The 27,957-nt window shown below is 45.6% G+C and overlaps 1 protein-coding gene across 1 annotated transcript; it reads left to right on the top strand.

Moving 5' to 3' along the window:
• Nucleotides 1-77: 77 nt before the first annotated feature.
• Nucleotides 78-24,886, top strand: fev (FEV transcription factor, ETS family member). The gene is made up of 6 exons (XM_078229294.1): nucleotides 78-191; nucleotides 286-386; nucleotides 3,125-3,207; nucleotides 4,286-4,360; nucleotides 16,240-16,272; nucleotides 24,348-24,886. The coding sequence occupies exons 1-6, from the start codon at nucleotides 78-80 to the stop codon at nucleotides 24,884-24,886; spliced, it is 945 nt and encodes a 314-aa protein (XP_078085420.1).
• The last annotated feature ends 3,071 nt before the right edge of the window (nucleotides 24,887-27,957 follow it).

The raw sequence follows: 27,957 nt of genomic DNA, 5'->3' as shown, positions 1-27,957 counted from the left end.
GGCCCTACTCGTCTTATTGGTAAGCTATAAACAGCAGCAAGTTTCATTTATATAGCGTCTGCGAAGCATCCTAAGAGATGATCATCAAACAACATTTGATTCCCAGCTACACATTAGGACCTGCCGTGGTCAGAAAGGTTGTCTTTCAGGAGGGTCTTACAGGAGGAGAAAGCAACATGCGGATTGGAGAGGTTCTGGGAGGGGGTTCCAATGATGAGGCTGCAGATGGCAGATGACATTGGAATGAATGCTGGAATAAGAATAGAAAACGTTGGAAAAACTTAGCAGGCATCTGTGGAGAAGAGACCGTTAACATTTCAAGCCCAGTATGATGCTTCAGAGCTGAACTGGCCAGAGAAAGCTGGACCTGGGCCCCAGCTGGAGAAGTACAGGTCACTGGGTGGACTGTAGAGAGTGGGGAAGGGGGGTACAGTGATAGAGAGGATTGAGATCATGGAGGGTTGTGAGCAGGAGGGGGAGGATTTTAATTTGTGGCATTGGTGGAGCAGTGAGCACAGAGGGTAATAAATGAAGTGTACTTGCGAGAGGGGGCAACATAATTTTCCCTTAATAGAGGGTTCAATAACTCTGGGGGGTGGGGTGGGCATAGATTCAAGTTAAGAGGCAGGATATTTCTGGGAGAAGGTGGTGTAGTGGTATTGTCACTGGACTAGTAATCCAGAGACCTAGGGTAAGGTAAAGTTACCACAGTCCCAGATAACCATAGGCTGCTTCTCCCCTTGGTGGGGGGGAGCTGACAGGTGGTGATTTAGAATCATAGAAACCCTACCGTGCAGAAAGAGGCCATTTGGCCCATCGAGTCTGCACCGACCACAATCCCACCCAGGCCCATATCCCTACATATTTTACCCGCTAATCCCTCTAATCTACGCATCTCAGGACACTAAGGGGCAATTTTAACATGGCCAATCAACCTAACCCGCACATCTTTGGACTGTGGGAGGAAACCGGAGCACCTGGAGGAAACCCACGCAGACACGAGGAGAATGTGCAAACTCCACACAGACAGTGACCCAAGCCAGGAATCGAACCCAGGTTCCTGGAGCTGTGAAGCAGCAGTAGCTAACCACTGTGCTACCGTGCCGCCCTGAGGATCATCACACCGCAGGCGAGGGGCAAGGTTGAATAACCTCAGTCGGTACAGAAATTGAACCCACGCTGTTGACATCGCTAACCAGTGCCCAGCCAACTGAACTAAACTGACCCTCAAGAAACCCAAGGTAATGGGTTTGAATCCCACCATGACAATGGTGAAGTTTGAATTCAATAAAGAATCTTGAATTAAATTCCAATAATGAGTATTAAACCATTGTCAATTGTTGTAAAAACCCATCTGGTTCACTAATATTTGTTAAGGAAGGAAATCTGCCATCTTTACCTGGTCTGGCCTACATGTGACTCCAGATCCACAGCACCAAGAGTGGTTGACTCTTAAAATGCCCTCAGGAATGGGCAATAAATGTTGGCCCCGCCAGCGATGCCTATAATCCCATGAGTACATTTTTAAAAAGAGGGGATGTGAGAAGAAACCTTTTACCCAGAGGGTGGTGGGAATCTGGAACTCACTGTCTGAAAAGGTGGCAGGGATGGGAACCCTCACAATATTTAAGAAGCATTTAGATGAGTACTTGAAACACTATAGCATACAAGGCTACAGACCAAGTGCTGGAAAATGGGGTTAGAATAGATAGGTAGGTGAATGATGGGCCAGCAGATACGATGGGCCAAAGGGTCTCTTTAGCATCATAAAGTTTTTTTGAGGTGAAGTGGAGAATGGAGATGAGAGAGGTGAGTAAAACCGTCTACATTACCAGGGACATGGGATTTTATACAAAGCAGATTGCATTTTCAATTCATGGAATTTCTGAATTTGTACCATTTGATTTGACCATTCCAAACCCTCTTTATTTATGGGTGGTACCATGGTTAGCACTGCTACCTCACAGCCCCAGGGATCCGGGTTCAATTGCAGCTTCGGGTGACTGTGTGGGGTTTGTAAGTTCTCCCTGTGTCTGCCTGGGTTTCCTCCGGGTGCTCTGGTTTCCCCCCACAGTCCAAAGATGTACAGGTTAGGGTGGATTGGCCATGGTAAATTGCCCCTCAGTGTCCCAAGATGTGTAGGTTTGGTGGATTGACCATGCTAAATTGCCCCTCAGTGTCCCAAGATGTGTAGGTTAGGTGGATTGGCCATGCTAAATTGCCCCGTAGTGTCCCAAGATGTGTACGTTTGGTGGATTGGTATGCTAAATTGCCCCTTAGTGTCCCAAGATGTGTAGGTTAGGGTGGATTGGCCATGGTAAATTGTCCCTTAGTATCCCAAGATGTGTAGGTTAGATGGATTGGCCATGGGAAGTGTGTGGGGTAACAGGGATAGAGCGAGGGAGAGGCCCTGGCTAAGATGCTCTGTCAGAGAGTCGGTACAGACTCAATGGGCCGAATGGCCTTCTCTGCACTGTAGGGATTTTATGATTCCCTCCAGCACTGAAACAAAAGCCTCAAAACCCTCAGACCCTTGCGGACAGCGACAGAGAGGAATATCTGACACAGATTAAGAACTGGCGTTTCTGGCTCATTTCCTTTCGGATGCTGGGTTTGTTTTCCCAAGTTCAGGGAGCCGGAATGAAGTCAATATTGGGAGGGAGAGGCAGGCACACGCGAGGCTGTTTGCCCAGAAGCAAAGGAGGAGAAAGTGCAGGCGACCCAAAGCCGGCACTTGAGCGCTCCATGGAAACGGGCCAAATCTGGAGCCGAGAACGAGAGTTTTATTAAAAGGCGATACAGTTTTGATAAGAGTTTAATTCTCCGCCGGAGCCGAGTGATGGGGACTGGAGATTTTATTGCCGAGATGCATCTGTCTGACAATGTTAAATTGCTGTTTTAATTAAACCATCCAACCAGTCTCCATCTTTCAGGAAATTACTCTCTAATCATTGTTCTGTTCTCCTGATATCCAGACTGTTGCCTCGCAACTCTCTCTCCCCCTCTCTCCCTCTCTCAGTCTCACACTTACAAACCAGGTCGAGAGGGGAGGGTGAATCACTGCTCCTTTTAAATTTTTATTAAAAGCCCCCAGATGCTGTTTGCGAGCCGCTTTTCATTTCAGACTCGCCATGAAGCAAGCTGCAAACTCCGGATCGCATCTGAACCCCTCAGGATATAACCTGATGTTAAAGATGTACCTGCCAGGTACAACACTCCCCTCTCACTCCCTCTCTCACTCTAGGTAGCTCTCCACCCCTGTCTCTCTCCCTTCTCTAACTTTTACCCCCTCTCTCTCATTGTCTCTCTTTCTCTCTCTTAACTTCTTCATCAGATTCCCTCTATATCACTTCCCTTCCCTGTACCTCCTTCAATGTCCCGTCTCCTCCTCCCTTCATCTCTCTGCTTCCTTGGTCCTTTCTCACTCTGTCTGTGTCCTTGGTCCTTTCTCTCTCTCTCTCTCTGTTGTCCTAACTTGTTCTCTTCATCTGCCTTGGTCCTTTCTCTCTCTCTCTGTCCCCCTCCAATAATCTTTCTTCTTCTATCTTTCGCTCCTTCCTCCTTTTCTCACTTGACTTTGTTTCTAGACCTCTATTTCTTTAGCTATCCTCACCCCCCCCCCCCCCCTCTCTCTAGTTTGCTGTTTTTGGTCCTTCCCTTCTTTGACAGAAATCCATACACTCTCCCTTTCTCCACCATCAACCTCCCACCTTTCCGGCTCTCACTCCGCCGCTCTCTCTGCTCCTTTGCGCCTTGCCCTAACCTCTCCTTCTCCTTCTCCCTTCCTGTCCTTAAAGTCCCCTCTTTTTCTTAAAACTATTTTCCCTCTCTTCGGATCAGATTCTTCCAGTTTCCCTTCTTTCTCTCCCTCTCTCGCTCCCTCCCTCTCCTATCCAAAGTTCTCCAGGTATCATTCCTCTCCTGCCGATCTCTCTCCCTGTCCCCCCACCGCTGTCTCTCTGGCTCCGGGCGTTTTATAACGAATAGCGCTTGAGTTGTCGGAAGTGAGCCTGCTGTCTTTTCCTGAACGTGTTTCCTGAATTCTGGAAAGACAAACTCCAGACACAGGGAAATCTCGATGTGGGTGTGTGAGAGAGAGTTACACAGAGGACATACTCTTACCATTGCCATATTTAGCAGAATGCTAGTTTACATTTTGATCAAATGTTTGCAACTTTCTATGGGACAGATTTTGGAAAGTTCCCAACAACTCGCAGTTATTATTTTCAGGATTTTGAGATTCTGTTGGTGCTTATTTTACGAATGTATTTTTTTTTCTCTCCAGATGCCACACACGACAACATTCTGAAGGAGGGCAAACACAGCACCTGGGGAACACTGAATCCCGGAGTACAGAAAGGTAAAATAAAACAGACCAGACTATTCCGCAGGGGAGAGAAGGACTGGAGCAGTAAGATCCGAATTAGCTGCCTATCGGGGTTAGAATGAATGTCACAGCAACCGGGACACCGGGCTAAGGAGCAAGTAGTCACCGTTTAATCATAGAATCCCTACAGTGCCTTTTGGTCCGGTGGCACGGTGGCACAGTGGTTAGCATTGCTACTTCACAACACCAGGGATCCGGGTTCAATTCCGGCCTCAGGTCATTGTCTGTCTGGAGTTTGTACGTTCTCCTCGTGTCTGCGTGGGTTTGCTCCGGTTTCCTCCCACAGCCCAAAGATGTGCAAGTTAGGTTGACTGGCCATGAAAAATTGACCATTAGTATCAGGGGATTAGTAGGGTAAATACATGGGGTTATGGGGACAGGGCCTGGGTGGGATTGTGGTTGGTGCAGGCTGAATGGCCTCTTTTTGCACTGTAAGGATGCTATGAGTCTGCACTGACTCTCCGATAGAGCATCTTACCCAGGCCCTATCCCCGTAACCCCACATATTTAATCCCCTGACCCTACACAGCTTGGGACATTGAAGGGCAATTTAGCATGGCCATTCCACCTAACCTGCACATTTTCGGACACCAAAGGGCAATTTAATTTTAAGCTTGAACATCTCAGCAGGTCTGGCAGCATCTGTAAGGAGAGAAAAGAGCTGACGTTTTGAGCCCAGATGACCCTTTGTCAAAGCTAAAAAGCTATCTCCCACTTTCTCTGCCTTTTAGCTTTGACAAAGAGTCACCTGGACTCGAAACGTCAGCTCTTTTCTCTCCTTACAGATGCTGCCAGACCTGCTGAGATTTTCCAGCATTTTCTCTTTTGGTTTCAGATTCCAGCATCCGCAGTAATTTGCTTTTATTAAGTTTATTTATTAGTGTCACAAGTCGGCTTACTCTAGCACTTCAATGAAGTTACTGTGAAAATCCCAAGTTGCCACACTCCAGCGCCTGTTCGGGTACAAAGAGGGAGAATTTAGCATGGCCAATGCACCTAAGCAGCATGTCTTTCAGACTGTGGGAGGAAACTGGAGCACCCGGAGGAAACCCATGCAGGGAGAATGTGCAAACTCCACACAGACAGTCACCCAAGGCTGGAATTGAACTCAGGTCCGTGGCGCTGTGAGGCAGCAGTGCTCACCACTGTGCCACTGTATCACCCATTTATTGAAGGATAGAATCAGTTAATTAAGGTTAGTGGTGGGTGAGGTGGGAGGGAGGTGATATTGTGGTTATTTGAAATCTGGCAGCAAATGTAGAGAGAGAGAGAGACTGGCTGAACACCTCGGGTCAATGACCCTTCATCACAACTGGTGAAAATCATCACCCTCAACAATCTCCGAAGGGAAATAGCAGTAAACTGGGCAATGCCAGGACTGGTCTGAACTGGTCGTGTGTAGTTAAAAATGGAACTCGGACCAGTTCCAGTGGGTAATTCCCAAGATAAGAGCAAAATACTGCGGATGCTGGAATCTGAATCAAAAACAGAAAATGCTGGAAAATCTCAGCAGGTCTAATAGCATCTGAAGAGAGGAAATGGAGCAACATTTCCAGTCTGGGTGACCGTTCATCAGAACTCTGATGTTAAGTCATCCAGACTTGAAACGTCTGGGGCGGCACGGTGGCACAGTGGTTAGCACTGCTGCCTCGCAACACCGGAGACCTGGGCTTGATTCCCGGCTTGGGAATTAATGTGGAGTTAGTACATTCTCCCTGTGTCTGCGTGGGTTTCCTCCAGGTGCTCCGGTTTCCTCCCACGCTCCAAAGTTGTGCAGATTAGGTTAATTGGCCATGATAAATTCCCCCTTAGTGTCAGGGTGATTAGCTAGAGTAAATGCATGCGGGGGTTATGGGGATAGGGCCTGGGTGGGATTGTGGTTGATGCAGACTCAATGGGCCGAATGGTTTCCTTCTGCACTGTAGGATTTTATGAGTTTTTCCAGCATTTTCTGCTTTTGTATCAGTAATTCCCTTCCCTCCACGACTGTTTCTATCCACAGATACTGCCTGACTTCCTGAGCTTTTCCAATGCAATTGTTATTATTTTTTAAAACCAAAGGTTCGAGTTATTTCAAGTTTGTATTGAGAGTTGCATTAAGGAGAGGATTAAGTTAGGGACCTTAGAATTGGAGATAGGATTAGTTAGGGTCATCCAGAAAGGTCACTGTTGGGATTACAAAAGCAATCTGAAATGGAAACAGACAGTGCTGGAAACACCCGTCAGAGAGAGAACCAGAGTTAACATTTCAGGTCGATGACCCTTCACCAGAACAGTGTTAATTAGGGTTACCAGGAACAGTCACCATTAGGATCAGTAAGTATATGGGTGGCACGGTGGCACAGTGGTTATCTCTGCTGCCTCATAGTGCCAGGGACCCAGGTTCGATTCACAGCTTGGGTCAATGTCTGTGTGGCGTCTGCACGTTCTCCCCGTGTCTATGTGGGTTTCCTCTGGGTGCTCTGGTTTCCTCCCACAAGTCCAAAAGACATTGACCATGTTAAATTCTCCCTCAGTGCACCCGGACAGGTGCCCGAGTGTGGTGACTTGGGGATTTTCACAGTAGCCTCATTGCAGTGTTAATGTAATAGCTTTTTCTCAGAAGCTTTTTCCCAGGGTGGAAGAGTCAATTACTAGGGGGCATAGGTTTAAAGTGCAAGGGGCAAGGTTTAAAGGAGATGTACGAGACAAGTTTTTTTGTACAGAGGGTGTGGGTGCCTGGAACTTGCTGTGGGGGGTGGTAGTGGAAGCAGGTACAATAGTGACTTTTAAGTGGTGTCTGGACAAATACATGAATAGGATGGGAATAGAGGGATGGTCCCTGGAAGGGTCAGGGGTTTTAGTTCACATGGGCAGCATTATCGGTGCAGGCTTGGAGGGCCAAAGGGCCTGTTCCTGTGCTGTAATTTTCTTTGTTCTTTCTTCTTTGCAAGCCTACTTGTGACACTAATAAATAAACGTAAATAAAGATAAGGCTAGCCAGAATGATCACCATTTGGATTAGGGTTAATAAATGTTAGAGTTAGCAAGAAAGATGGGGTTATTTATGGTTAACAGGAACAGTTGAGGAATAATTCTGGTATTGAAGAAGAATCCTGGACTTTGGAAGCAGGTGGGAAGGGGGAGGAGGATGCAGTATGAAATGGTAGCCGTGGGTACTCGAGATTGGCAACACTATGCTGATTTGGCGACATGGGAAAAATCCCTTGGTTTTGAATCAACAAGGAGGGGCAATCTGAGATTGAGTAAAAGTGAGATACAACGCAATGTTTCTGTCATTGGTGTGTGTCCGCAGTGAGGAGACCATGGCTGTGACAGCCTGATACACTCCGAGGGTGTTCAGCTCTGCCAGCACTGCATATCATAACTCACAATGAACATTATAATTAATGTTTTGTTCTTGGGAGTGTATGTTTTTCCCTGTTTATGTCTTTTTTGTTCTCTTCTTTTTAAATCTGCATTGCCAGGGGGATTTTCACAGTAACTTCAATGCAGTGTTAATGTCAGCCTATGACTAATGCCAGCTTCAGTTACTAAAATGTTTACACTTTGTCACTCGTAAAGAAAGCATCATAAATAACCAGCTGATGATTGGAAGCTTTCTGCTTCATCTCAAAATTCAATTAAAAGTTTTCAAATTAGGATGTGGAAATGCACCATCGAACATTTTTAGTGATCATCATAGTGAAAATAACCTTGAGTCAATTCAAACATTTCGGTCAGAAAACTTAGGCTTCTGTGTATGTTTCTCTCAAAAATTGTTTTTAACCTAGCATAATACTTCTAACAGATGTGTAAATAATAAATGAGCATGTTTGTCTTCCTCTCTTCCATATACACCTTTGGTTTAAAGAAAATCTAATATTATCTGAATAAAGCTTTTGAATTTCTTCTCCTCAGCTAACTGAACTAACTATTGTGATGAGGATATTATGATTCCGTAATGGGATATAGATATAGATAGATTGGGTGAAAACCAGGCAAATAGAGTTTAATGTGGGGAAGTGTGAGGTCATGCACTTCAGTAGGTAACATACAAACATTGAAAATAGAAGTAGGAGTAGGCCATTCAGCCCTTTGAGCCTGCTCCGCCATTCATTGTGATCATGGCTGATTATCAAATTCAATATCCTGATCCCCCCTTCCTCCCATATCCCTGATCCCTTTAGCCCCAAGAGCTGTATCTAATTTCTTCTTGAAATCACACACCTTTGGCCTCAACCACTTTCTGTGGGACTGAATTCCATACATTCACCACCCTCTGGATGAAGAAATTTCTCCTCACCTCCGTTCTAAAAGGTTTACCCCTTATCCTCAAACTATGAACCCTAGTTCCGGATTGTGGCGACTAGGGGATTTTCACAGTAAGCCTACTTGTGACATGAATAAATAAACTTTAAACCTTTTAGTTCTGAACTCCCCCACTATTGGGAACATTCTTTCTGAATCTACCCTGCCTAACCCTGTTAGAATTTTACAAGTTTCTATGAGATTCCCTCTCACTCTTCTAAACTCCAGTGAATATAATTCTAACCAACTTAATCTCTCCTCATATGACAGACCTGCTATCCCAGGAATCAGCCTGGGATGTACTCCATCTATAACAAGGACATCATTTCTTAGATAAGGACACCAAAACTGCACACAATACTCCAGGTGTGGCCTCACCAACGCCATATACAACTGCAGCAAAACATCCCTATCCCTGTACTCAAACCCTCTCGCTATGAAGGCCAACATACCATTTGCCTTCTTTACTGCCTGCTGTACTTCCGTGTTTGCTTTCAGTGACAGATGCACGAGGACACCAAGGTCTTGCTGAGTATCCACCTCTCTCAATTTGCACCCCTTCAAGTGATAATCTGTCTTCCTATTATTGCAACCAAAGTGGATAATCTCACATTTATCCACATTATATGGCAAGGAAGACTCAAAAGGCAGATTATTATCTAAAGGGAGAGAGACAGCAGGTGAGTGAAGTGCAGAGGGATCTAGGTGTTTTGATGCATGAATCAAAAAAAGTTAGCAGACAGATAGGTCCGACAAGTAGTTAAGAAAGTAAACAGCATTTTGGCCTTTATTGGAAATGAGTTGGAGTTTAAAAATAGGGAGGTTTTGTTGCAATTGTGAGGTCTGATCTGGAATATTGTGGACAGTTTTGGTCCCTGAAGCGGGGGTTTTCTCCCTGATGCTAAGTATTGAGCTGAACAACTAAATACAAAGACTCGTGAAAGACAGTATGCTGGTTAAAGGCATTTTTTATTGACCAACACGTGCTAGAAGAAAGGCAGCTGGACACGCCAACTGCTTTCTGAAGTTTACAATGGCCAAATGATTATACATTTTCGGAAATTCACTTCTCCCGACTACCCTGTCACCCTAACTGGATGCTCCAATTGCATTAGTACACATTATTTACCTTGGCCAATTGTACCCTACCTTCTAACAGAATCAGGAATTCATTGGTCTATAGGACCCGCAAGTTCCTACCCACTGTTACTAAGCAACCTCACTTACATAAATCCGTAAGGTTCAAAGGTTGCTTTCTCACTGTAAGCTACAGCGTTGAAAATATAGCATTCCCACTGCCTCGTTCTGCCTTATTATCAGTAGGAATTGAATACTTTATATACATTGTGAATACTTCTATTCATTTTCTGAAGTATGAGAATTTGCGCACTCCATGACTTTCTTATGATAACTTAACTGATATTCTGTGGCTTATTGCTCCCCAGGAATGTGGCCTGTCTAGTTTAACTCTCTTCCATCATGCTCCAGGGCAGATTGCATTTTGGTCAATGTTAGAACATAGAACATAGAACATTACAGCGCAGAACAGGCCCTTCGGCCCACGATGTTGCACCGACCAGTTAAAAAAAAAAACTGTGACCCTCCAACCTAAACCAATTTCTTTTCGTCCATGAACCTATCTACGGATCTCTTAAACGCCCCCAAACTAGGCGCATTTACTACTGATGCTGGCAGGGCATTCCAATCCCTCACCACCCTCTGGGTAAAGAACCTACCCCTGACATCGGTTCTATAACTACCCCCCCTCAATTTAAAGCCATGCCCCCTCGTGCTGGATTTCTCCATCAGAGGAAAAAGGCTATCACTATCCACCCTATCTAAACCTCTAATCATCTTATATGTTTCAATAAGATCCCCTCTTAGCCGCCGCCTTTCCAGCGAAAACAATCCCAAATCCCTCAGCCTCTCCTCATAGGATCTCCCCTCCATACCAGGCAACATCCTGGTAAACCTCCTCTGCACCCTCTCCAAAGCCTCCACATCCTTCCTGTAATGTGGGGACCAGAACTGCACACAGTACTCCAAGTGCGGCCGCACCAGAGTTGTGTACAGTTGCAACATAACGCTACGACTCCTAAATTCAATCCCCCTACCAATAAACGCCAAGACACCATATGCCTTCTTAACAACCTTATCTACTTGATTCCCAACTTTCAGGGATCTATGCACACATACACCTAGATCCCTCTGCTCCTCCACACTATTCAAAGTCCTCCCGTTAGCCCTATACTCAACACATCTGTTATTCCTACCAAAGTGAATTACCTCACACTTCTCCGCATTAAACTCCATCCGCCACCTCTCGGCCCAACTTTGCAACCTGTCTAAGTCTTCCTGCAAACTACGACACCCTTCCTCACTGTCTACCACACCACCGACTTTGGTGTCATCAGCAAATTTGCTAATCCACCCAACTATACCCTCATCCAGATCATTAATAAATATTACAAACAGCAGTGGCCCCAAAACAGATCCCTGAGGTACACCACTTGTAACCGCACTCCATGATGAATATTTACTATCAACCACCACCCTCTGTTTCCTATCCGCTAGCCAATTCCTGATCCAATTTCCTAGATCACCCCCAATCCCATACATCTGCATTTTCTGCAGAAGCCTACCATGGTGAACCTTATCAAACGCCTTACTAAAATCCATATATACCACGTCCACTGCCTTGCCCCCATCCACCTCCTTGGTCACTTTCTCAAAAAACTCAATAAGGTTAGTAAGGCACGACCTACCTGCCACAAAACCATGCTGACTATCACCTATCAATTCATTACTCTCCAAATAACTATAAATCCTATCCCTTATAATTTTTTCCAACATCTTGCCGACAACAGAAGTGAGACTCACCGGTCTATAATTCCCGGGGAAGTCTCTGTTCCCCTTCTTAAACAATGGGACAACATTCGCTAACCTCCAATCTTCTGGTACTATACCAGAGGCCAACGACGACCTGAAGATCAGAGCCAGAGGCTCTGCAATCACTTCTCTTGCCTCCCAGAGAATCCTTGGATAAATCCCATCCGGACCAGGGGATTTATCTATTTTCAGACCCTCCAGAATATCCTGCACATCCTCCTTATCAACTGTAATACTGTCTATTCTACTCCCTTGCAACCCAGTGTCCTCCTCAGCTATATTCATGTCCCCTTGCGTGAACACCGAAGAGAAATATTGGTTCAATGCTTCACCAATCTCCTCCGGTTCCACACATAACTTCCCTCTGCCATCTATAACTGGCCCTAAACTTGCCCTAACCAACCTTCTGTTCTTGACATACCTATAGAACGCCTTAGGATTCTCTTTAACCCTATCCGCCAAAGTCTTCTCATGTCCCCTTTTAGCCCTTCTAAGCTCGCTCTTCAACTCCCTCTTAGCCAATCTAAAGCTTTCTAGTGCACTACCCGAGTGCTCACGTCTCATCCGAACATAAGCCTCCTTTTTCTTTTTAACCAACAAATAAACTTTTTTGGTGCACCACGGTTCCCTAGCCCTACCAATTCCTCCTTGCCTGACAGGGACATACCTATCACAGACTCGCAGTAGCTGCTCCTTGAAAAAACTCCACATGTCGGACGTTCCCAGTCCCTGTAATCTCCTAGTCCAACCTATGTTTCCTAATTCTCTCCTAATAGCCTCATAATTACCCTTCCCCCAGCTAAAACCACTGGCCCGAGGTTCATGCCTATCCCTTTCCATCACTAAGGTGAACGTAACCGAATTGTGGTCACTATCACCAAAATGCACACCAACTTCCAAGTCTAGCACCTGGTCTGGCTCATTTCCCAGCACCAGATCCAATATAGCCTCACCTCTAGTTGGCCTGTCTACATACTGAGTCAAAAAACCTTCCTGCACGCTTTGAACAAAAACTGACCCCTCTAACGAGCTAGAGCTATAACAATTCCAGTCAATATTAGTCAAGTTAAAATCCCCCATAACAATTGCCCTATTACTTTCACTCCTAAGCAGGATTGACTCCGCAATCCTTTCCTCAACCTCTCTAGAACTTTTAGGAGGTCTATAAAAGACTCCCAACAGGGTGACCTCTCCTCTCCTATTTCTAATCTCCGCCCATACTACCTCAACAGATAAGTCCTCATCAAACCTCCTCTCTGACACTGTGATACAATCTCTGACCAATAATGCTACCCCTCCCCCTCTTCTACCTCCTTCCCTACTTCGACAAAAACATTTGAACCCCGGGACCTGCAGCATCCATTCCTGCCCCTGCTCTATCCATGTCTCTGAAATAGCCACAACATCGAAGTCCCAGGTACTGATCCACGCTGCAAGTTCACCCACTTTATTGCGAATACTCCTGGCATTGAAGTATACACATTTCAAACCCTGCTCCACCCCACCTCTGCAATGCCGTGTTCACAATAGATTCAAAAATATTTGTTTAAATCTACAATACATGTTTAATTTCTATAGCTGCAGTTGTGTGTGTCTATGCAAGTAGTACCTTTGTATAAAATAATTATAAGGCACATTGTGGTTCTTACTCTAAGTTATGGTGGCACGGTCGTTAGCACTGCTGCCTCACAGCGCCAGGGACCCAGGTTCAATTCCGTCCTCGCGTCGCTGTCTTCGTGGAGTTTACACATTCTCCCCACGTCTGCGTGGGTTTCCTCTGGGTGCTCAGGTTTCCTCCCAAAGATGTGCGGGTTAGGTTAATTGGCCATGCTAAATTGACTCTACTGTCAGAGGATTAGCAGTGTAAATGTGCGGAGTTAAGGGAATAGGGTCTGGGTGGTCAGTACAGACTCAATGGGCCGAATAGCCTCCTTTTGTACTTTTGGGACTCTATGATTCTTAATTTTCCCTGTTTAGTAATCTTATTAGTTTTTAAATCCCAGGGTTTTCTAAAGTCCTCTGGCAGTCCCTTTACCCAAAAAAGGATGTAGTAATATTGGAGGCAGTCTAAAGGAGATTCACCAGGCTAAAGCTGTGGATAGAGCTGTGAAGAAGGCCTATAGTGTATTAGATTTTATTAACAGGGGGTTGGAGTTTAAGAGCCATGGGGTTATGCTGCAACTGTACAGGACCTTGGTGAGACCACATTTGGAATATTGTGTGCAGTTCTGGTCACCTCACTATAAGAAGGATGTAGAAGCGCTGGAAAGAGTGCAGAGGAGATTTACCAGGATGCTGCCTGGTTTGGAGGGTAGGTCTTATGAGGAAAGGTTGAGGGAGCTAGGGCTGTTCTCTCTGGAGCGGAGGAGGTTGAGGGGAGACTTAATAGAGGTTTATAAAATGAAGAAGGGGATAGATAGAGTGAATGTTCAAAGACTATTTCCTCGGGTGAATCATAGATTCATAGAATCGTAGAAACCCTACAGTACAGAAAGAGGCCATTCGGCCCATCAAGTCTGCACCGGCCACAATCCCACCCAGGCCCTACCCCCATATCCCTACATATTTTACCCACTAATCTCTCTAACCTACGCATCTCAGGACACGAAGGGGCAATTTTAGCATGGCCAATCAACCTAACCCGCACATCTTTGGACTGTGGGAGGAAACCGGAGCACCCGGAGGAAACCCCCGCAGACACGAGGAGAATGTGCAAACTCCACACAGACAGCAACCCAAGCCGGGAATCGAACCCAGGTCCCTGGAGCTGTGAAGCAGCAGTGCTAACCACTGTGCTACCGTGCCGCCCACGGAGGATGGAGCTATTACAAGGGGGCATAACTATAGGGTTCACGGTGGGAGATATAGGAAGGATGTCCGAGGTAGGTTCTTTACTCAGAGAGTGGGTGGAGTGTGGAATGGACTGCCTGCAGTGATAGTGGAGTCAGACACTTTAGGAACATTTAAGCGGTTATTGGATAGGCACATGGAGCACACCAGGATGATAGGGAGTGGGATAGCTTGATCTTGGTTTCAGATAAAGCTCGGCACAACATCATGGGCCGAAGGGCCTGTTCTGTGCTGTACTGTTCTATGTTCTATGTAATTCCTGGGGTGAGAGGGTTGTCCCATCAAGATTGGAGTTTAGAGGAGTGAGGGGTGACCTTATTCAAACATATAAGATCCTGAGGGCGTTTGACAGAGTAGAGGGTGAGATGCTTTCACCAGTGGGAGTGTCTTGAACAAGGGGATATAGCTACAAGATAAAGGGCTGGTCATTTAAAACTAAGATGTGTAGAAATTTCTTCTCTCAGAGGGTGGTGAATGTCTGGAATTCTCTGCCCCAAAGGGTGTGGAGGCTGGATCATTAGAAGTATTCAAAGTGGAGGTGGATAAATATTTGATAGATCGAGGAATCGAGGGCTATGGGGAAATGGCACAGAAAAGGAGTTGAGGCCGGTATAGATTAGCCATGATCGTATTGAATGGTGGGCAGGCGTGAAGGGCCGAATGGCCTCCACCCGCTTCTATTTCTTGCGTTCTTGTGAAAAGCATCCAAATCAATTTTCCTGGATTACCTCATGGCCTGGAGTATTCAAAGGGCAATCGGGTGGGGGCATGGGGGTGTGGTGGGGTATGGGGGCAGGTGGGGCTGGGTGTGGTGAGCAGACGAGAAGAAGTAGATGGGAATAAACCGGAGTTGGTTCCTTGAAGAGAATGTTCCAGGGCCCAAGCCGGAGGTTAAACTGCACATGAAACTTAGGCCTGATGGGCTCGGTGGGATACAACTTTCTGCTGAAATTCTCACTGCCCCCAGCTCCTCCAACAAGTCCTCTTCACACCATCAATGTATCGGAGCTCAATTAATTATATGGTAGAAGTGGGTTCACAGAAGCCACACATTAACCAGAGTCTGAACTGGACAAGCCATATAAATATTTGGTTGCAAGATCAGGTCAGAGTGTAGGAATCCTGTGGCGAATCCTATAACTCACCTCCTCACAACCCAAAGCCTGTCCACCATCTACAAGACACAAGTTAGGAGTGTGATAGAATACTCTCCACATGATGGGCTGAAGGGCCTTTTCTGCACTGTATGACTCTATGACTTGCCTGGATGTGTGCAGTTCCAACAACACTCAAGAAGCTCGACAGGACAAAGCAGCCCCACTTTATCCCATCCACTATCTTCTACAGCTGCTGCCTCCAATGCCAATGCACAGTAGCAGCAGCGTATGCCATCTATAAGATGCACTGCAGGAACTCACCAGAGCTTTTTCAACAGCACCTTCCAAACCTGCAATCTCTTCCGCCTACAAGAACAAGGGCGGCAGATGCATGGAAATGCTACCACCTGTATATTCCCCTCCAAACAACTCCCCATCTTGACTTGGAAATATGTCACCGCTCCTTCACTGCCACTGGGTCAAAATCCTGGAACACCCTCTCTGACAGCCCTGTGGGTGTACCTATACCACATGGACTGCAGCAATTCACAAAGCAGTTCACCACCACTTTCACAAGGCCAGTAGGGATGGGCAATAAATGCTGGCCTAACCCGCGATGCACGTAACCCATGAAAGAATTTTAACAAAGCCTTATGGACAGATAGATGGTAGGTATACATGCATTTTTAGTGCAACTCTGACCTCTCCATTTTGGAACGCTTGGAGAATTAACCTCTGATAAACCAGCATTACAGAAAGGTAGCAGGCGTGCTTCACCCCCCTCAGAGACTGCAACACCTTGCAGATTTTCTGCATCAAATGGAGCATTTGTCGGAGAAAGAAAACATATTTTTTCTTCCTTCCATGACTAGGTGATAATGGCAATTAAACCAAACTAACGGAACAAAGCCTCAGCTCAAGTAATCTTCCAGCACAGATTGGGAATTGTAATCGCTTGGGATGAAGTCATTTCTGATTTTGGAATTCTCTTAATCATTGAACGATGCTCGAATGATAAAGCAGGAGCGTGTGACCTGGAAAACACCATGGATAGAAATATTTACCTGAACCACAAAACAATGCTAAACTTTATAAAACTCTTGTTACGATCCCAGTTGATGTTTTAATTGGATGGGAAGGTCCCAGGTTGGAACCATGGCTCAAAATACCATAAATTTTATTTTTAAAAATCAAACTCAGAGGGGCAGAATCACAGGACCGCTAACAAGAAAAAAATTATTTATTAATCATGAGAAATGCATTCTAATACAATATTCCTTTACCCTTCCTGTAGCTTAACCAATGCACACAGGTTTTAATATTAACACGGTGACAAAGTCCATCTGAAGCTACAATGATCCCATTAGCACACAAAGTTAGTATTTACAGATTTATCCTCAGAATCCCTCCAGGTGATTGTGTTATGAAGGGGAGGCTGATCTCCTCTCTGAGAACTAACACTCAACCGTTCAAAGAGACGTACCTTCCTTCATAGTCTGTTAAGGTGTACGTGAGGGGGGATTATCTGCACTTCAGCAACTTTTAGTGGTCAAATCAAAATAATGCCCCATGCCGACACTATAGTTAAGAAAGCTCATGTACGCCTCTACTTTCTCAGAAGACTAAGGAAATTTGGCATGTCCGCTACGACTCTCACCAACGTTTACAGATGCACCATAGAAAGCATTCTTTCTGGTTGTATCACAGCTTGGTATGGCTCCTGCTCTGCCCAACACCACAAGGAACTACAAAAGGTCGTGAATGTAGCCCAATCCATCATGCAAACCAGCCTCCCATCCATTGACTCTGTCTACACTTCCTGCTGCCTCGGCAAAGCAGCCAGCATAATTAAGGACCCCACGCACCCCAGACATTCTCTCTTCTACCTTCTTCTGTCAGGAAAAAGACACAAAAGTCTGGGGTCACGTACCAACCGATTCAAGAACAGCTTCTTCCTTGCTGCTGTCAGACGTTTGAATGGACTTACCTCACATTACATTGATTTTTCTCTGCACCCTAGCTATGACTGTAACACCACATTCTGCACTCTCTCATTTCCTTCTCTATGAATGGTATGCTTTGTCTGTACAGCGCGCAAGAAACAATACTTTTCACTATATGCTAATACATGTGACAATAATAAATTAAATTAAATAACTACCTGAGACTCTCTCCGTAAAGCAACCAGTAACACTTTATTTTATCTAACTAACAGTGAACAGGTTAACTAAGCTATTAACAAAGCAAATAAAACACTAATCTAATGGAATGCTGTTTAGATAAATACAACTTTCATTCATTAGCCAAAAATATATAATAGAATTTCTAATCACTCTCAAATTTCAGTCAGGTTTGTCGTTTTCCGGAATGTTCTGTCTTATTTGCTGACTTCTTCTGGGTTCGCTATCTTCTGTTTTCATGATCTTCTGTTGGTAACTTTACGATCCAGATGAGGCTTTCCTTTAAGACATAAATGTGGCTGCTAGAGACAGTTGCTGGCTGTGTGTGTGTGTCTCTCTCTCTCTCAGTTACTCGGCAGATGCTGTCTGGCAACTTCAAGCTGGGAGCTGTGGCTTTTATACCCCTGATGACATACCAAGACCCCCACAATGGGATTGGTTTACAGGTTATCAAAACATCAAATTCAAATCTGATAGGCTGCTGTTGTTCAAATGCCTATCTCAAATTGATTGGTTAAAATTCAAAAACAACCTGTCATCTTGGCAGCAATTACTGCTGAGCCTCGCGATGCAATGTTTCACTCTGTGCTCTCTGTGTACTGCACACCTTCATCCCTTCTAACTCTCTAAGCATAGCAAAAAAACCCTACCTTTTTTTAAACAGACCATGAAATGCTTTTTGCTCTGAGCATTTTTACAATTGTTTTATAATTTTATAAACACTAACTTCACAACAATTGACAAATGAGAGTTTTCAAAGTCTACACCCAGAATATGCTTTAAAATCTTCTGTCGTAACAATACATTCCCTGAGTGATCCGCATTCCAGAATCCAGTTCATGTTTTCAAAATAAACAGTTTAACCAGAGCTTCCGTTTCACTTTTAGCAGTAAATCCGTGCAAGGATTTGGGACTAACCTTTTCAGGTTTTCGTGTTACACCAATTCTGATATCCCGTCAAAAATTTATAATTTATTTAGAGAGGATAGTAAGACTTTAGGATTACTTTTAGAAAACCTTTCTCTCGTATCCTCACCAATTGATTTTTTCTGAACTTTGTCTGGTGACCCTGAACAGAATCCTGTTCTTGTTTCTTCTTTGTAAGAACATAAGAACTAGGAGCAGGAGTAGGCCATCTGGCACCTCGAGCCTGCCCCGCCATTCAATAAGATCATGGCTGATCTTTTCGTGGACTCAGCTCCACTTACCCGCCCGCTCACCATAACCCTTAATTCATTTACTGTTCAAAAATGTATCTATCCTTGCCTTAAAAACATTCAATGAGGTAACCCCAACTGCTTCACTGGGCAGGGAATTCCACAGATTCACAACCCTTTGTGTGAAGAAGTTCCTCCTCAATTCAGTCCTAAATCTACTCCCCCTTATTTTGAGGCCATGGCCCCTAGTTCTAGTTTCACCTGCCAGTGGAAACAACTTCCCTGCTTCTATCTTATCTATTCTCTTCATAATCTTATATGTTTCTATAAGATCTCCCCTCATTCTTCTGAATTCCAATGAGTGTAGCCCCAGTCTACTCAGTCTCTCCTCATAAGCCAACCCTCTTAACTCTGGAATCAACCTAGTGAATCTCCTCTGCACGCCCTCCAGTGCCAGTATATCCTTTCTCAAGTAAGGAAACCAAAACTGTGCACAGTACTCCAGGTTAAAGGGTATCCCCTTTAACTATCAGAACTTCTGGAAACTTTTTTTCATTTCTCTAGCTTCTTAGCTAGTTACACTTTAGACCTTTGGCATTGGCTGTCTGAACCATGACTTCATTGTATGTTTTTTCTTTCAGCAAAGCTGAAAGAGCTGGGTTCTCCGAGCAGAGCTGAGAGAGAGTTGCTTACTGCTTCATCGTCTGTCTCCAGACAGCTAGTTGCCTCTAGCTTTCCATTGAAACTAAAGAACAATGACAGCATCTGCTCCTCTTCAGAACCCCTCTAGTTGCTAAGCAATTACCTTTCTTCATGTTGTAGCTTTCCAAACACAATAACAACTCAGCTGGAACTGAAACTAACCCCCACACAGACAAACACCTTTGTTCAACATGAAATCTAACTACAACTCCCTTTCAGGTGCAGAAATATTCAATTAAACCCACCTAAAGCTAGACCTTATTTCTAACGTTTACCCATACAAATATAAATCTCTTAAAGCTACCTTTGGTTATTTAACACTGTAATAAAAATCGTTCTACTCATTCAAACCTTGCATCTTCTGTGTTTCTGCTCCTAATATACTCTCGTAAAGTTTTAAAATTTATTTATTAGTGTCACAAGTAGGTTTACATTCACACTGTAATTAAGTTACTGTGAAAATACCCGAGTCGCCACACTCCAGCACCTGTTCAGGTACATTGAGGGAGAATTTAGCATGGCCAATGCATCTAGCCAGCACGCCTTTGGACTATGGGAGGAAACCAGAGTACCCGGAGGAAACCCATGCAGACATGGGGAGAACGTGCAAACTCCACACAGACAGTGACCCAAGCCGGGAATCGAACCTGGGTCCCTGGTACTGTGAGGCAGCAGTGCTAACCACTGCGCCATACTAAAATAATGCTCAGAATTACTGGGAATTGTGACAACTGGTGTTCCTGAGCAATGGGCTTCCAGACTGGAGAGGCTACACTGTAGATGAATTAGGACACTGAAACTCAAAAGGATGCATAACAGTGTATCCCAATTCTCTCCTTCATTGATACTTAAAGGGTGTACTTTCCATTGGTTGGGTTTGATTCAGTGCTGGTGTGCCCTTAAACCTGACAATTTCCTGGAGCATTCAGTCTGGTTACATTTTCTTGGGACAATCCTGTCATCCATAGTAGAAATAAGTAGACTGCCTTGTGTTAACATCTCTCTAATAATTTAAGAGCCACCAGTGCAGTTGGGACCCAATATGGCCCAATGGCTTTTAAAAATATATTTCTTGAGATGTGAGCATCGCCGGCAAGGGCAGAATATTTAGTCCATCTCACTGGCCGAGGGTCCCCGGCCTCCCATCCGTGTGTTTCCCACTGGCGGGAGATGGTGCTTTGTTTGCTATCGGGGTTCTCTGGTCCCTCCGCTGTCAATGGGAATTCCCATTGACATTACCCCATGCTGACGGGAAACCCATTGGTGGGGTGCAGTGCTGGCAAGACTGGAGAATCCCGCCGGCGTGAACGGCCGGAGAATTCCGGCCACTGTCTTTGGGGCAGCACAGTGGTTAGCACTGCTGCCTCGCAGCACCAGGGTCCTGGCTTCAATTCTGGCCTCGGGTCACTGTATGTGTAGAGTTTACACATTCTCTCCGTGTCTGCGTGGGTTTCCTCTGGGTGCTCCAGTTTCTTCCCACAGTCCAGAGATGTGCGGGTTTGGTTGATTGGCCATGCTAAATTGTCAGGGGGTCTAGCTAGGGTAAATTCATGAGGTTATGGGTATCGGGCCTGGGTGGGATTGTGGTCGGTGCAGACTCGATGGGCCGATTGGTCTTTTTCTGCACTGTAGGATTCCATGATTCTATGAACTGAGTGATTTCATTTCATTGGCCACCATGTAGGCCAGACCAGACCAGGCAATGACGGCAGATTTCCTCCGTTCAAGGATTTCAGTGAACCAGATGGGTTTTTACAACAATCAGTCATCAATAGAATTTTAATTCCAGATTTTTATCAAATTCAAATTTCACCATCTGCTGTGGTGGAATTCGAACCCGGGTCCCCAGAGCATTATGCTGGGTCTCTGGAATACGATTCCAGTGGTAATACCACTACATCATTGCTTGTTCCTTCCCTACCTCTGCAACCTCCTACAATCTCCTGTAACCCTCTGAGATTTCAGTGCTCCTCCAAATCTGGCCTCCTTGGTAACATCACTCCAGCATGGGTGGCTGTGCTTCTGATTGTTTCTGGCCTAAGCTCTGGAATTCCTTCCCTAGGATGCTCCTCACTCTAAATCCTGTTCTTCTTATAAGTCCTTTTTCTTTTCTCTCAAGACGACGTGGAAGCGAGGCGACTTCTTGCAAGCTGTGCCCAGCATACCTTCTAATTCTATCTTTTATTCTCATTCTCACTAAGTTGATCTTTCTCTACACCCTAGCTATGACTGTAACACTACATTCTGCATTCTCTCCTTTCCTTCTCTATGAACTGTATGCCTTGTCTATTTAGCGTGCAGGAAACAATACTTTTCACTGTATACTAATATATCTAACAATAATAAATCAAATCAAATCAAATCAAGTCAGTCCTTAAAACTTACCGCTTTGACAAATCATTTGGTCACCTGTCTTAATAACACATCCCTATCTGTCAAACATTGTCTGATTACAGTTCTTTGTGGGGGTTTTGGGATGTGTTACAACACTACAAGTGCCAAGCAAATGCCAAGTTATTGCTGTCAGAGATGTGACAATGGGGCTTTGATCTACTTCGAACCATAGAAAACCTACAGCGCAGAAGGAGGCTTTTCGGCCCGTCTTGTCCATGCCAGCCCGAGAACACCAGTGCCCTTTCTAATCTACCTTCCAGCACCCTGCCCATAGCCCTGTAGCTTACAGCACTTAAGGTGCAGATCCAAGTACTTTTTAAAAGAGTTTGAGTCTCTGCCTCCATCACCACCTTGGGCAGCGAATTCCAGACACCCACCACCCTCTGTGTAAAAAAAAGTCCTTCCTTATGTCCCCTCTGCACCTTCTACAGCTACCTGTACAGCTACATCTAATTGTGTACAGTGTGACGTCATGGGAATGGGGTTAAAGATACTGGAGTAAGGCTTGGCCATCTGGACCCCTGAGAGATGTCTGTGTGAGCTGCAGTCGGAGATGTGAGAGTGGACCTTTATCCCTTTGTAAATTAATTTCTGTGTCATCGGAACAGGGCCAGGATGCGAGATTTGGGGGTGGAGGGACAATGTCTGAAAGATGTAACTGGCAAGATTCCGGAGTGACTCAGAAAATCAACATCTTATCCTAAGCTTCAAAATTTATTTATTATTGTCACAAGTAGGCTTTCATTAACACTGCAATGAAGTTACTGTGAAAATCCCCTAGTCGCCACACTCCAGCACCTGTTCGGGTACACTGAGGGAGAATTTAGCATGGCCAATCCACCTAACCAGCATGTCTTTCGGATTGTGGGAGGAAACCGGAGCACCTGAAGGAAACCCACGCAGACACGGGGAGAACGTGCAAACTCCACACAGACAGTCACCCGAGACTGGAATCGAACCCGGGTCCCTGGTGCTGTGAGGCAGCAGTGCTAACCACTGTGCTACTGTGTCGACTGTGGAAACTGTAGAGAATCTCCTTATCAATTAAATAAAATGTTTTGCCTTGTTAACAATATATTTTTCCTAATGCATACTTCTCCTTTAAAACTGTTAATTGCATAAATCACACACTATCAAATGTTTTCCTTAGGGGTAAAAGTTCCTGATAGAAGTCTAAAAGATTATGAGAGGCATGGACAGAGTGGATAGTCAGAAGCTTTTTCTCAGGGTGGAAGAGTCAATTACTAGGGGGCACGGGTTTAAGGTGCGAGGGGCAAGGTTTAAAGGAGATGTACGAGGCAAGTTTTTTACACAGAGGGTGGTGGGTGCCTGGAACTCACTGCTAGGGGAGCTAGTGGAAGCAGATATAATAGTGACTTTTAAGGGCCGCCTGGACAAATACATGAATAGGATGGGAATGGAGGGATATGGTCCCTGGAATGGTCGGGAGTTTTAATTTAGTCGGGCAGCATGGTTGGTGCAGGCTTGGAGGGCCGAAGAGCTGTTCCTGTTCTGTAATTTTCTTTGTTCTTTGATCTTGGATACTCATTCACCTTTGCAATTCATTGTTCTTTAAAGCAAATCATTGCAAATGGATATTATGCCATGTTAACACCCTGTAGAAACGCAATTGTTTCTTGCTTTCACTTGCAAACGTGATGCATTTGCATCTCCATCTATGGAAACTGAGGTCAACTGTGTTGCCTCAACTGAAATGAGATAACGCAATGCAGAGCAGTCTTTCTAGTTCAGTAACACATTGGAGAGTACCTTTATCATTGAGACATGGGAGGGATAGTTTTGAAGGAGCGGGTTGGGAAATCGAAGAAGGTAAATCACTAGCTTGGTTGTGTCAGTAGGAGTTAGTGAGTGAGTAGGATTCTCACCTTTGAGTCTGAGGGCTGTGAATTCAAGACATCTGATTACATAATCCAGGCGGACACTTCCAATCCAGCACTGAGGAAGTGCTGCATGGTTGGGGGTGCTGTTTATTTAAGGAGCTGTTGAACCTAAGTCTTTCTTGCCCTCTCAGGTGCTTTGCCAATTGTAAAATGTGCAGGAATGTCTTCAGGCCACAATGCAAAGCAGCACGGTGGCAAAGCGGTTAGCACTGCTGCCTCACAGCGCCAGGGAGCCGGGTTCGATTCCCGGCTTGGGTCACTGTCTGTGTGGAGTCAGCATGTTGTCTGCGTGGGTTTCCTCCGAGTGCTCTGGTTTCCTCCCACAATCTGAGCGATGTGCTGGTTAGCTGCATTGATCCGAACAGGTGCTGGAATGTGGCGACTGGGGAAATTTCACAGTAACTTCATTGCAGTGTTAATGTAAGCCTTACTTGTGACTAATAAGTAAACATTAAAAAAGAGAATTATTTCTTTTTGACAAGGCTAATTTGTTCTTTCAGGGAGTGGACAGATTCAGCTGTGGCAGTTCCTCTTGGAACTGTTATCTGACAGCACCAACATCAACTGCATCACTTGGGAAGGAGCCAATGGCGAGTTCAAGCTTATTGACCCGGACGAGGTGGCCAGGCGGTGGGGGGAACGGAAGAGCAAACCCAACATGAACTACGACAAACTGAGCCGGGCGCTGCGTTACTACTACGACAAGAACATCATGACCAAAGTCCATGGCAAGCGCTATGCCTACAAATTCGACTTTCATGGGCTGGCACAGGTCTGCCAGCCCTCTGCCACCGAGCACACACTGTACAAGTTTCAGAGCAACCTGGCACACATCCCCTTCTCTGGGATCCCCAAGCTCAACCTTGTGACATCCAACGTCTCTCCCTCGGGATTCTCTTACTGGCCGGGCTCGACTCCTGCCCTCTACCCCGGCCACAGTCTACAGCCCCCCACCCATTTCAGTCCAGTCAGTGGGTCACATCTGGGCGGCATAAGTAACATCACCAGCATCAACAATATTAACAATCACTATCATTGATTGGTGCATTACAGGGTGTGGGTTACAAGATTCCAAAAGCCCCCATGTAGCACCAAGCTCTTAATCCAGATCAAATCTTGACAGCAAAAAGAAAGATAAGGGATTTGAATTGTCACCAATTAATGGCTTGTAAGTGACCCTTATCTGTAGAACTACTGACCCTCACACTGCAGATACACACTGATCCTCGCACTGCAGATACACACTGACCCTCACACTGCAGATACACATTGACCCTCACACTGCCGATACACACTGACCCTCACATTGCAGAGACACACTGACCCTCACACTGCAGAGACACACTGACCCTCACACTGCTGAGACACACTAACCTTTACACTGCAGATACACACTGACCCTCACACTGCAGATACACATTGACCCTCACACTGCCGATACACACTGACCCTAACACTGCAGAGACACACTGACCCTCACACTGCAGAGACACACTAACCTTTACACTGCAGATACACACTGACCCTCACACTGCAGATGCACACTGATCCTCACACTGCAGATTCACACTGACCCTCACACTGCAGATGCACACTGATCCTCACACTGCTGATACACACTGCCCCTCACACTGCAGATACACACTGACCTTTACACTGCAGATACACTCTGACCCTCACACTCCAGATACACACTGACCCTCACACTGCAGATACACACTGACCCTCACACTGCAGATATACACTGACCCTCACACTGCAGATACACACTGACCCTCACACTGCAGATACACACTGACCCTCACAGTACTGATACACACTGACCCTCACATTGCAGATACACACTGACCCTCACACTGCAGATACACAATGATCCTCACACTGCAGATACACACTGCCCCTCACACAGCAAATACCCACTGAACCTTACACTGCAGACACATTGACCCTCACACTGCAGATACACACTGATCCTCACATTGTAGATTCACACTGACCCTCACACTGCAGATACACACCGATCCTCACACTGCAGAGACAAACTGACCCTCACACTGCCGATACACACTGACCCTCACACTGCAGATACCCACTGATCCTCACACTGCACATACACACTGACCCTCAGACTGCAGATACACACTGACCCTCACACTGCAGATATACACTGATCCTCACACTGCACGTACACACTGACCCTCGCACTGTAGATTCACATTGACCCTCACACTGCAGATACACACTGACCCTCACACTGCAGACACGCACTGACCCTCACACTGCAGATACACACTGATCCTCACACTGCAGATACCCACTGATCCTCACACTGCACATACACACTGACCCTCAGACTGCAGATACACACTGACCCTCACACTGCAGATACACACTGATCCTCACACTGCAGATACACACCGATCATCAGACTGCAGATACACACTGACCCTCACACTGCAGATACACACTGATCCTCACACTGCAGATATACTCTGACCCTCACATTGCAGATACACACTGCCCGTCACACTGCAAATACCCACTGACCCTGACACTGCAGATACACATTGACCCTCACACTGCAGATACACACTGACCCTCACACTGCAGATACACACTGACCCTCACACTGCAGATACGCACTGACCCTCACACTGCAGATACACACTGACCCTCACACTGCAGATACACACTGATCCTCACACTCCAGATACACACTGACCCTCACACTGCAGATACACACTGACCCTCACACTGCAGATACACACTGACCCTCACACTGCAGATACACACTGACCCTCACACTGCAGATCTACACTGACCCTTACACTGCATCACTTGCTACACGTCCTTTGGCAATGTTCTCAAATTACCCCACCAGCCATTCTAACCCGGCTAAATTTACTCTTCTCCTTTTTGGCTAATTGTCTTTTGAATAAACTTCACCCAATCTCTCCTGTGGCACTGTTGCTGATTACCTCAAATCTCTGTCCCCCCTGAAGATGGAAATAGTTCCTCATTGTATACAGTATTAAACCTTTCACAATTCTGAACACCTCTATGAAATCTCCCTTTCCCCTGCTACAGGGAGAAGGACTACACTTTGTCCAATTGTTCCATGTCACCAAAGCCTGGCCTCCCTGGTACCTGGTACAGAATTAGGCAGTAACATTGTTGAATGATTCAAAGGTCGAGTGCTATTCATTTTGAGCAAAACTCCATTGTTGTGGTTGAAAGAAATGAATGAACTCTGACCTTTCTCACTCTGAGATAGGAGTCCAACTCCACAGGGAAGAAGAGGGGCCAAACTCCCAAAGAGTCACCTTATTCAATGCCAGTGAGGAAAATCTCCTTCTGCCACCTTCCAACGCATTGACTTTGCAACATTGGTAAGATAATACCCAAAGCAATTTTACACAAATGCATCAATTAAACCCTTGCATCTTGGGCATGGACTTTACCAATCTTAGCAGCCAAAGGTTTGAGGCATTCTTACAATTTCCCATTCTCCAGTATTTTAACAGGAATTTTTGGGGGAGGGGGGAGGGTGGGGTGATTCAATAGAATGGATTATTGGCTGTGATAGACTAGCAAACACCAGAACGCACATGAACATTGTCACCGATACCATTCAGTTCTTTAAAGGTTTGTACACTGAAAACCCACTTCGAACACTACCATGGGGCTGCCATGGTGACACAGTGGTTAGCACTGCTGCCTCTCAGCACCAGGGACCGGGGTTCAATTCTGGCCTCGGGTCATTGTCTGTATAGAGTCTGCACATTCTCCCTGTAGGTTTCCTCCAGGTGCTCCAGTTTCCTCCCACACTCCAAAGATGTGCAGGTTAGGTGTATTGGACATGTTAAATTGCCCCTTATTGTCTGGGGGATTAGCGAGGGTAAATACGTGACATTACGGGGATAGGGTTTGGGTGGGATTGTGGGCGGTGCAGGCTCGATGGGCTGAATGGCCTCCTTCTGCACTGCAGAGATTCTATGATGAAAGTACTGGCTCTCAACGAAATTCAAATAATCTTTTTGAAAGTTTCATTTCTCTAAGTGTTCAACTGGCCAGTATTTATTGCCCATCCCTAATTGCCCTTGGGAGGCA

The sequence above is a fragment of the Mustelus asterias genome, chromosome 14 (genome assembly GCF_964213995.1).
Source record: "Mustelus asterias chromosome 14, sMusAst1.hap1.1, whole genome shotgun sequence".
Taxonomy (NCBI): domain Eukaryota; kingdom Metazoa; phylum Chordata; class Chondrichthyes; order Carcharhiniformes; family Triakidae; genus Mustelus; species Mustelus asterias.
The sequence above is the reverse complement of the archived record's forward strand: the minus strand, read 5'-3'. Positions and strand labels throughout refer to the sequence as shown.

Coding starts and splice junctions, on each gene's coding strand:
- fev (XM_078229294.1), top strand. CDS start 78: ATGATCATCAAACAACATTTGATTCCCAGCTACACATTAGGACCTGCC. Junction 192..285: donor GCAACATGCGGATTGGAGAG/GTTCTGGGAGGG, acceptor GGAAAAACTTAG/CAGGCATCTGTGGAGAAGAG. Junction 4,361..16,239: donor GAATCCCGGAGTACAGAAAG/GTAAAATAAAAC, acceptor GAACGCTTGGAG/AATTAACCTCTGATAAACCA.